The following is an 11,238-nucleotide window of genomic DNA, read 5'->3' as shown; positions in this document are numbered from 1 at the left end:
TTGTGAGAATTTGAAGAAATATTTATTATTCCTGTTTGTTCTCGTCCAAATATTACAGTAAATCAGGCAAGTGGTTGTTCATTTACAGTAGGAGCAGCTGCTCATGTTGTCTGAAGTTCTCATGCTCTGAAGAAATATTCAGCGAGAACTGAACCTGTGACACCTTAGAACTATCTTTCATGAATCTTTCAAGCGGCAAAAAATTTTGTTTTGCCTAAGCCGAGTGATGCAACTAACTAAAATCACTACCTACTACAATGTGCTTCATTGCTGCTGCCGCCGCCGCTGCATTCCCCATGGAAGCGAGTGCCGCTCTTCGAGGCCACGGCGCCGTCTTCTTGCTGCGGTGTCAGTGTGTCTTCCTCTTCTCCGGTGCCGGCGACCTGCACCTGGATGACCACCTCCTCCCCTCTCCACGGCCGGTCCATTGTTAACGGAGCTTGTTTGCCGGTGGTGGCGGTGATGGCTGCCCGGCAGAGCGGGCAGCTGGCGCAGCCGTGGAGCCAAGTGTCGATGCACTCCGCGTGGAAGACATGGAGGCAGCCCGGCAGGAGCCTCACCCGCTCCCCCTCCTGGAACTCGCCGAGGCACACGGCGCACTCGCTTGCGTCGTCCTTGGCGGCCTTGCTGTACCTGAACGCCGGCAGCGCCCGGATGGCCGGCTCCCCGAGCCCGGCGCGTGGCTCGTCGGGCGCCGGCCCGTGCACCACGGGGAGCTCGTGTTCGGAGGGGGTGTTGCTGCGGCGAGGGCGGCGGCGGGTGAGGGAGATGACGAGGCTTCTGGGCGCGCCGGAGTTGGGGGTGGAGGAGTCGGAGGCGGTGGCGTGCCAGGTGAGGCAGCAGCGGATGACGAAGACGTAGTAGGTGAGGAGGAGCGCGGAGGTGGTGAGGATGCCGAGCACGGTGAGCACCAGGATGGGCAGGCTGGTGAGGCTCAGCGTCACGTGGTGCGTCAGGCGGGACGGCGTCGCCGGAGAAGACGATGAAGAGTAGTAGTAGTAGGGTGCCAGCGGCGTCGTGGACGACGGGGCCTGCTGCTGCGGCACCGGGAAGACGGGGGCCCTCCCTGCTCCGTCTGCATCCATGGACGCTTCAGCTCAGGAAGAAGGAAGAATGGGCGGATGATGGGAGATCGATTTGATTACAGTGATGCTGATGCGACATATGTAGTGGTGGCGGCGGCTTGGCTCAGAAGCTGGAGGCAATGGCGGCGATGTGGCCGGGTGGTAGGAGGGAAGAAGAAAGAGGAGGAGGACAAGGATGGGACGGGCAGGAAAAAGGAATTGCAGTAAGGTGGAGGAAGGGACAAGAAGAATTTTCTTCCGTCGCTTCCATCTAGCCGTTGGACCGAACGACTGTAGTAGGTAGTATCTAGAAGCATTTGGCTCTGCTGATTTCGCTTTCCTCGTCTCGTTTTCCGAGTGAAACTTGGCTCTCCTCTCCTTGGTTGTTGGTTCGATTTGGAAGGTCCCTTTCGTGTCTTTCAGTCTTTGCCTTTGCTTTTGGCCATGTCTGTTGCCACGTTTACACTCTGCTGCCTCCGGAGGTGCACAGGAAGATGTGTACAGGCACAGTGTATGCAACTACTGAAGGTGCTCCTGTGGCTATGGACGTGCTGGCATGTCGACGACGAAGTTACATATGGGAAGGAAAGCCAATGCCTCAGCTTTAAGGACCCAAGGGGTTTACCTGGATTCTCTGCTGCTCATAGAACAGTACCCAGGTGCAGTGCAGATGACTGAAAATTCAGAAACGGAGTGCTGCGACAGTGCGGGATGGCCAAAACCGTCGCCTGTTTGGGTTAGGCTCAACAGGAATGGAGGAGCTGGGGGACGGATTGAGTCTCTATACATCCTCAATATTAGGGCCGCGTTCGGCAGTCCACTGCTCCTTCAAATCCTAGAATCCATGGAGCAGCTGTTAGCTCGCTCCAGGGATTATAACTCCAGCTCTGTCCACTCCGGGAGCGGAGCGGAGCGGAGGGACACCGAACGCGCCCTAGGTGTATAAATATAGTCTTAAAAATAGGTGTATAAATAGAGAATACATCATGAAGAAATAGACCTAAAAAACCTAGGCCACAGATCCTATTCTGCACGGATTGTATGTGTACGTTGTGTGCATGAGGAGGTGGTGCGATGGATAAGCCGTGCATGGCTTGCATGACAAGTCGTTGATGTGATCATCTTCTGTAAAAGAGGACATCAGTGACGAGTCTAATAGAGCGTGTCTGGTAGCATGCATCACCCCAAACAGACCCACCGGGTGCGAGGCAAACCCGTTTGGTTGAATACACGAAGGCTTGACTCACAGCGCACGAATCTTAAAGTAGCCCAAAATCTGGCTCGCTAAGAACACTCGAATAAGCCATTTCCAACGAGTCGGATGCAAAAGTGAGGCAAGGGGTATGCCACGGTGCAGGAGAAATTGGGGCGGAGATGGCAGGAGAAGGAAATCGGCAAGCACAAGATGACACAAATCTAGCATCACCTCCCCTCTCCCATTTACTCGCTCACCTCTAGTGCTAGGACAAACCCAGCCTCAGTTCTTGCATTGGTCGGCGGCGGGGGCGACCCTGTCTCATCCTCCTCATTTGCGCCATGGGCGGGTCGTCGGCTCCAAAGGGGGTAAGCAACATACAACCCCCTCTCTTTTAGGTCGTTTGTTAGGCCGTTAGGTATGATGTGAGATCGATTTCACCACTGCTCACCGCACCATCGATGTCGCCTAGGTTATGGATGAATGGATGAAGCTAGTTGTCCAGGCAGCAACACTCGTAGATGTGATTCGGGCATTGTTCATGTTGGTCCACAAGAGAGCTGTTTGTCAGAGTGACAAGCCTTTCATCCGTTATGACCCAATGTTAATCTGGGATAGGGAGAGGACGGCGAATTTAAACTACACCTACATCTGCAATGACATAGAGGCTCTGTGGATGCTTCGAATAAAAAAAGCACATTTCGCCAAGCTTGTAGAGACATTTAGGACAGACACTGTCGATGGGGCCGGCCCACCTACTCGCAAAGCCACCTCTGTTTTTTGCCCGTGGGCGGCAAATAGGATCAAGGAGACGATGACAAGTGCGGCCCGGGTGGGGAGTGCTTCGCAAAGCAATACCATCTCATGGCGGGGTCGAAGATATTGTGGAGCTGGGCTACCAGTGCACGGGCTCGACGACGTTGGGCAGCATAGGAAGTCGGTAGGCGGTGTCAAGCCTGAGCACTTGGTCCGTGGCGTCCTGCACATCGGCCTTGGCTACTACGTCGCGGCGAACGCAACACTGATGTCATGCTCGAGCTCCCACCAGAGCCCCATGGTCCGACAACTCCTCGAGGAGCTGTGAGTATTATGTCTTATTCACAGCGATCAAGGCCACGATGGCGGACGCCATGAGGACCACAATAAAGGCCATGCTCAAGGCACATCGAATGTGATAGGATCATACAGGCCCTCCTTCAACATAATAATATTGGCAATCATCAAATTTTAGTTCTTTCACTCTTCCTATTGGCATATTGAATATATATCACGCACTCTCGATAGAAACTTCTATGTGTGGAATAATATTATTTGCTTATCACCTAATGGCTTGTATTAACGTGCTTTATATCTTTTTTTTCTCGTTGTGTATTTCATCTATCTTCCTCTGCAACATTGGGTGGATGATGATGATGTGATGTTGGACACCGCATCTTTTATATGTTTATAGAACTCCGCTTATTATCTCCCCATCATTGAGTTCTTTGAACTACATTCAGACATCATTTTGGTAGTCTGTAGCTTGGCTTATGTTGTTTTCAAGTCCTCTCAAATCCATAAGCGTGGTTTTTAATGGAATGTTGTTAATGGGGCATACCATTGCAAATGGGATACAATGAGCTGTGGAGATCTTAAATGTTGATTCTTGTAACCTATAGTTATATACTTTGGCACTAGAAACATAAGACAAATTAAGATAAAATGATGATCTGATTTGCGACAAACAAACAAGTCGTCAGTGTTTTAGCCTACCTTGTAAAGTACAACAATGCTGTGTATAGTAGCATTATTACAAATGCCCATTAGTACAGAAATAAATTGTTTCTTGTGTAAGTTTAGAAGATCTTGGTTGGATTTTTTGAATAACAAAATGGGAATAAACTACTTTTGGCTCTACTTCATGTGGTTCCATAGCGTAACACGGGCATTTTACTAGTCTATATCTATATCTATACCAATAAAAAGAGATTCAAAGGGACAGATCTGACAAATCTCGGCCATCGAACTAGGTCAATCCAATGATTCAGACTCCTCTAATGGTGAGCCCTCAACACATTTAATATCCTATCTAATACTTGTGTGCAATTAATATTCGACCTAATATCGACGTGCATTGTAATTAATATATTACCTAATATCAACATGTACGGATTTATCACAACTAAAAGAAACCCAAGAATTGACACCGACAGACTTGCAGATCCCGAATCAAACCATCAAACTATTACTCAAGGTCGCTACCAACCATCGCCGGGGAGGACCCTCTGCCCTCCCGCTCTGAACAGAGTAGCGCTGTCCCCGCCAGCGATTAGAACGGCCAGGGAACATGACGACGTGACACGGGTTCTGCTCACACTTTTTGTTTGTTGGAGTGAAACTTTGGTCTCCTCCTCTCATCTTGAGTGAAACATTTGACACCATGTTTTCTATGTCACTATGTGGCACGTTTAGGCCGACTTATCATTTTCCTATAAAGGGTGGATTTTATTGCTTTAAAATGAAGCACCAAGAGAACATACAACACATTAAGTCCATACCCGGACTCTGCATAGCTATGATACACACTCCTACGCTAATATACACAGAAAAACATGCAAACAACTAGCAAAGTCATATAAGACCAAAACTATGCATAGACAAGGAAAAGGAAAAAAGTACCAAGCCAATCAGATTCACAATCGGCAAAACTGCAGCAATGACCATATCCACACCAACCATCTTATGACATCACACGGATAATGAGATATTTCAACAGCAACACCTTCAGGAAGGGAGTGACACTCAAACGCCGCCGTCACCGACTCCAACCATCAAGGCCAGAATATAGGTTTTCACCTTGAAAAATGAATCCGAACACCTCCGAGCAATGCCTTCAACAAGGTAACAACATAAGAAAACATCGCAATTGCCAGATATAACCAACTCGGGTAAGACCTAGGCTTTCACCCCGGAGCTCGAGACCGGGTGCTGGAGTAGCACCACCATCAAAGTCACACAAGTGTTGTCGCCACCACTTTTCCGTGATCCTAATAGCTGCATGCGATGCGATCATTGCTGCTGCACAACCATCCCTCTGTATCAAGCCGTTATCCATAATTTGCATCTCACTGCTGAATTCAACCACCGGGTATAAAAAGATGAACACTCCGAAAGATCTGTTGGTGACCCCTGACCATAGTTGCAGTTGTATTTTATTCGGATACAGATATATCCACTTTCATATCAATATTTGTGTTAAAATCCCATACCGTAGTTGCAATTGTATTTGTAGAATAGATCCGGATATCCTCCATTTCCATTTTCTTTTTAGCTCGGATGCGAATGTATCGGATACAAATAGGCATTTTCCGGATAATATCGGATATTTTATTCACTGTCACTTTCCACCCTACATTTAGAGGGAGGAAAAGCGGTGAAAAAAATAAGTGGGAAGGGCAGAAAAGCACCGAATTGACGAGAACCAAATGTCCCACCCTAGACATGAGCTTTCCTTCCCAGTGCTTTAGCCTTCGATAGAACCAAGAAAGGCTGGAAATCAATCTTCCTAATATTTCTGTAACCTAGGGGAAGCCAGGGTACTTGCATGGCAGAGAGCCCATCTGACCTCCAAAGACCAAGAGGATAACACTCAAATCAAAACCATGACAGCTAATGGGTAAGCCACACATTTAACAAGGTTCACCCTCAAGCCTGAGACACAAATAACTCCAAAAAAATTCATGAACAAGGTACATGCTTCACCTTAATGATAGTAATTTTGTCCTTACAGCCTTGCCCGCATCTTCGCTGTCGAAGGGCTAACCGGCAAAGCCGCGCCACGCCCGGGGATGGCGGCGACGGGGTGATTTTGTCCCCCCCCCCCCACACCACTTCCTCTACCCCGGGGCACATCCTACGCCGCCTCCTCCCCGCATCGCCGCCGTCGATGGCTGGTCGGAGTGGTTGCGCGCGCTTGAGGACACTTGCGGCGGGGCGGACTCTACGTCCTCAACGGTGCCTCCGTCGAGCTTCGGCAAGGACCTCTACATGTGTGTGTGGTCATGACATTTCTTCGGTAGGTGGCTAAAGCTTCGCGGTGGTTCATTGTCGAAATAATTCCTGTCTTGGCGTCTACGGACGTGCGGTCTCCAGTGTCTGTGGTCTGCCGACATCCTCATCGACGCGGTTTCAATCGTGACAGACCGGTTGCTAAGCCCCTGTCGGTGTTCTGGGAACGGGGGCCCCCAGACTTGCCTGCCTACGGCCCACGGCGTGGCTCCACTCGCGGCCCAGTACGGCCCGTCTTCACTAACAAGCACTCAAGACCCTCGCGAGGGGCCAAGCCTCGCGAGGCGGACGACACGAGACCTCCTCGGGAGCGGCCTCACCAGACTGGCTCGCGAGGGGCGGAGAGATCAAGGCGAGGCGAACCTCGCGAGGTTCCTACGACGCCAGCCATGACGACCAAGGCCAGACGGGCACTAGGCGGGCGCCAGCGCGCACAGTGTCCTCGTTTCCTCTTTGGTGCTAAAGAGGCAAGCGCAGGCGATGAGTACCGAGGCATCAGGCAAAGGTTTCCATATCGGTGCAACGAGACCAAGACCAGCAGGGCGGCAGGACGAAGGTCACCGTGGAGCCCAAGACGGCGTCACCACCAGAGCCTTTGGCAGGCGAAGACCACCTTTAGTCAGGATAGCTTGTACTAGCTATCCCCTTTCAAATTGGCCGTTGTTGGCTCCGTTCCCGCTCAATATTTGGGAAGAGGACCACAGCCTCTATAAATAGGACTAGCCACCACAGTAGGAGGCGACGGATCTCAACGGAGCCTCAACTCATCTCATCTTGGACTAGATCCAACCCATCCTCACACCCACCAAGCATAAGAACACCTCTCCTCAGGAGGCTGTTCTTCCCCTTGTACTGTTCATCCTCAGCCCAAGAGGCAATCCACCACACCACACTGGAGTAGGGTATTACACCACAACGGTGGCCCGAACCAGTATAAATCTTGTGTCCCTTATGTTGCGAGTTTGTCGAGCTAGCCTTTGAGATCGTGGCGAGGTTGAGGGCGTGATTAGGTAGGAGGAAATCTTCGTGCGCACCCCAGTGTTCGAACCTCAAGGGTTTTGCCGGAACCCGAAATCCGACATTTGGCGCGCCAGGTAGGGGTGCGCCTGAGCTTTCCTTCCGCCAGTTGATCCGCCGACACTCCTCGACTCCGATGTCCGGCGACCCGAGGACTAACGCTGGCCACTGGGCAGCTTGGCCGGCCCGGGCGGCGCCGTCTGCCCAAGAAGACCTCAACCCCGCGTCCCAGGCGTCGCGCGTGCCACCAAACACCGCGGGGCGCGGGGGACGCGGTCACGCGCCATACGCCCTTACTCCATGACAAGCACGAGCAGCCGGAAGGGCATCAAGCCACGCCGCGGCCACGGCGCCGCACACCCGACGGGAACAAGCAAACATGAGGGCCGCGTCACGGTGGCTCGGGAGCTACTGCGATGACGGTTGATGGAGAGTGGCCGGGATGCGCTGCTGGAGCGCGTCGCCGAACTCCTGGACGCCGCGGCCTCGGGAGCACCACCCTTCTGCTCTTTGCTTGCACCTCAGGCCGCGGCCGGATCGCATGGCGGGCCTCGCCGCGCCCGCGTGCCCAGGCGCACCCTTGGGCTTCATCGACATTGGCGTAACCAACGGCACCAGATGCCCAATCGCACCCGCGCCACCCCCAAGAAGCGCGGGTACGAGCATTGCCACCTACGGCCCCGGCGGGATGCCGCCCTACCATCCTCAGGGCCGCGCGCTGGGTCGGGCAACGTGGAGCGTGGGGCACTACGGCGAGGTCTTCGAGGCGACGGCCTCGGAGGCCTACGTGCCCCGCATGGTGGACCAGGAGTATGCGCTGGAAGACGACCCCAACTCGCTCCTCGAGCAGGGCTGGGAGGAGGAGGCGCTAGAGACTGAGACCTTCCAGGAGCCTACTGGGAGCCTCACCAACCGCGCTGGCGACAACAGCTACAGGGTACCACTAGTCTCTCAGGAGCAAGCTTACGCTAACCATGGGTCGCAGGAGGATCAGGTCACAGCGGTGGATGGCGGCCCCATCTCGGCAGCCTCCCTTCTGCTAGGAGGAGCGCACTAGGTGCTACGGGAGAGGGGCCGGGAGCAAGGCACCTCCCCGCGCCGCACGGAGCAAGGCATCCCCCGGAGGTAGGCCCTCTGCCGGGGAGGCACTGGAGAGCCTTCCCCCGGCAGAGGACCCGTGGTCGCCGAGGGCGCCGCTGGCGTCCCCTTTGCCCCTTGGTGACGTCCTGGTTACCGGATGCCCCCAATGGTGGTCGAGGGCGGCGCAAGGCGGGGCCCTCGTCTGGCGATATGAAGTAAGGCTCGCGCCTGTGAAGGTCTCCGGTCGTGACACTCTCACGTAATAATGATTGAGGCTGTACTTGCCCCGGAGTCTCAGGAGTGCCGCCCTCGGGCCTCGGGGGCTCCCTCCCACGTCCTAGTGGCAACACTTAGCTCCGCGTTGGTGAGAAGACAAGAAGACTAGGCTAGGTGCCAGACGTGACCATTTGCTTTTAACCTCTTTTCTGTGGCCCTGCTTTCTGTCTTTGGATTTAAGTTGAAGTTGAATTTTCTTTGTTATGCGCGGGGGTGCCTTTTCTCGTTCGTGCGATTTCTTGCAATTTGGTTCCTGCATCAACTCAGAGCTTGCGCCTGCTGCCTCCCCCCTCGCGAGCGGGGGCTGGGCATAGCACGTGAGCGCTGCCCGCATGCCCTGCCATGACTGGCGCATGCTTCTCACGAGGCCCCCTCGGGCGGATCGGCAAGCTCCTCGCAGGCTCCTCAGAAACTCGCGACCTCATGGGCCAGCTCGGGGCCCTGCTCAGGATAAGGTAAATTACAACAGCGAACTCGCCGCAGGGTTCATGGGTTCATGAAGACATATATTCAGCTTGGCCTAGGAAATAGAAACGGCAATTTGTTTGCACGAGGGGCTTCCCCTCCTAAAATGCTCTTACAACCTCTGGGGCCGTGCCTGAGTTTTAGCATGCAGGATAAACGACAGGGAAGCACGGGTTCAATCAGACATGTCGCTCACGACGTCCCCCGGGTCGCCTTTAGACGCGACGCTGGCGTCGCTGTCGCCGTCGCTGGCGTTCCCGTCACCATCACCAGCACCGCCCTCACCGTCGTCGACCATGTCACCTTCGTCCGTTGCGACCACCACCGCATCGTCATCGGAAGTGAAGGCCCTGACCAGCGCGTCCACATTGTCTTCCACCCATCGCACCAGGTCACCCCGGATGGCCTCGGGCACGGGAGCGATGGCGGCGTGAAAATCAAAGTTGGGATCGGTGTTTTGGAGATGGCTGAAGAGGTGGGAGAACGCACGCCCGAGCAGGCCACGGCTCCTCTCTTCAACAAGTTGGCGAGCTCTCTCGGAACGATTCTCCAGGCGTGTCACCACGTCGGCAAAGAAGTGGAGGTGGCTGGCGTAGCCGTTCGCGTGGGGATGAGGAGCATTCTCATCACAGATGTGGCCCAACGCCGCGTTGGCCCTATTCCCGAGGCCCTCGAGCATGGGGGCATGAACACGCTTCAGCGTTCGCCGCTGAAGCACCTCCTCCCTGTTCTGCTGCGCAATGGACTCGGCGTTGGCGACCCGCTGCTGAAGAGGAAGCAGCTCGGCGCGGGCAGAGGCCAGCTCAGCCTGTGCTGAGGCCAGGGAGGCTGCGGTGGCCTCATCGCGGCGTTCCGCCTCAGTTAGCCTAGACTTGAGGGCAACAGTCCTGCCCGCAGCCTCAGCCGCTACGAGCTTCAGCTTCAGGTTGTACCTGCCCGCAAGGTCCGCGCGAGCCTCGGCCACGCGGCGGTCGACATCCTCCTGTGCCCGGACCTCGCGCGCGCCGACAGCGTCCTCCGCTAGAGCAACTTGGCGCTCCCTCGTCTCCAGCCGCTCAAGCTCAAGGCTGCGCTCCGTGGCTTCCAGCGCCAGCGCTTCTTCGCGCTTCAGGATCTCTTCCTCCTCGGCGGGCGTCCCCCTCATCGACGCAAGGGCGGCTTGGCGTGCCTCCACCTGCTGCTCCAAGGAGGCGCTCCAGGCCTGGAGCTCCCACGCGCGTTTCTCTGCGATCTCGCGGCGGCGGTCGGCTTCCCGGGCTTCCTCCAAGGCTCGGAAGCAGGCCTCGCGCGAGGTCGCAAGAGACGCCTCGGCCTTCACATTGTCAAGCTCGCGCTGGTGGCGCCCGAGGTTGATGGCCACCTTCAACTTGTGCCGTTCCTCCATCAGCCGAAGACCCTCGGCCTCAAGTCGCGCGTCTACGTCCGCAAGTTCCCCGCCAAGCCGGTTCATCGCGCCCATCGCCTCTTGGAAAAGCTCGTGACAGACGACGCTTCATTTGTGTGCAAACTTAAGCGCGCGGCCGATTCCGTCCTCCGCCACGGGAGCTGCCGACGGGGTCCGGGGCGGCTCACCCCCTCTTAGCAGGGGGCTGGGGGCTGGCGCCCCCTCGATCGCTGGCCAGGCCCAGCGAGGGGCCCGGATAGGCGTAGACCCGCTGCTTGAAGGGAAGCCCAAGATCGAAGCCATCCAGCCGTCGTCCACGACCAGAGGAGGAACCCTTGGCACGCCGGCCGCGCTCCAAGCAAGGCCACGGAGGAGAGACGACAAGGGCCCGGGCCCGAGGCGCGTTGCAGGCAGGCTTGGCTCTTCAGCCAACCCCGCGCCGGAGGCGGCACACCGGATTGGGGCGCTCAAGGCTAGCGAGGAAGATGAGGCAAGAGGAAGTTGCTCCTCAGGAGGCTCCACAGCCTTCGCAGAAGGGATCCTGAAGAGCTACCGTCAGGAAGGGAAGCAGCACTCGAAGAATTACAAAGATAAGGTACTTACTCGTCTATGGCGATGTACTTCCTATGCTTCAACGGCCAGATAGTGCTACTGCTGCAGCTTGGAGACCCCTTCCTCTTGCAGAGCGCCTCGAAGTCCATGCGGAACTG

At 55.3% G+C, this 11,238-nt stretch overlaps 1 protein-coding gene across 1 annotated transcript; it reads right to left on the bottom strand.

Annotated features, from left to right (window-relative positions):
- Positions 1-46: 46 nt before the first annotated feature.
- Positions 47-1,207, bottom strand: LOC109771136 (RING-H2 finger protein ATL1-like). The gene has a single exon (XM_020329844.4). It carries the CDS (start codon positions 1,083-1,085, stop codon positions 246-248), a length of 840 nt encoding a protein of 279 aa, XP_020185433.1. The 5' UTR covers positions 1,086-1,207; the 3' UTR covers positions 47-245.
- Between the last annotated feature and the right edge of the window lie 10,031 nt (positions 1,208-11,238).

Source organism: Aegilops tauschii, chromosome 6, assembly GCF_002575655.3.
Source record: "Aegilops tauschii subsp. strangulata cultivar AL8/78 chromosome 6, Aet v6.0, whole genome shotgun sequence".
NCBI classification, from domain to species: domain Eukaryota; kingdom Viridiplantae; phylum Streptophyta; class Magnoliopsida; order Poales; family Poaceae; genus Aegilops; species Aegilops tauschii.
This window is presented reverse-complemented; position numbering and strand designations above follow the sequence as displayed.

Bases quoted from the DNA above. Each gene is read 5' to 3' on its own strand.
- LOC109771136 (XM_020329844.4), bottom strand. From the start codon at position 1,085: ATGGATGCAGACGGAGCAGGGAGGGCCCCCGTCTTCCCGGTGCCGCAG.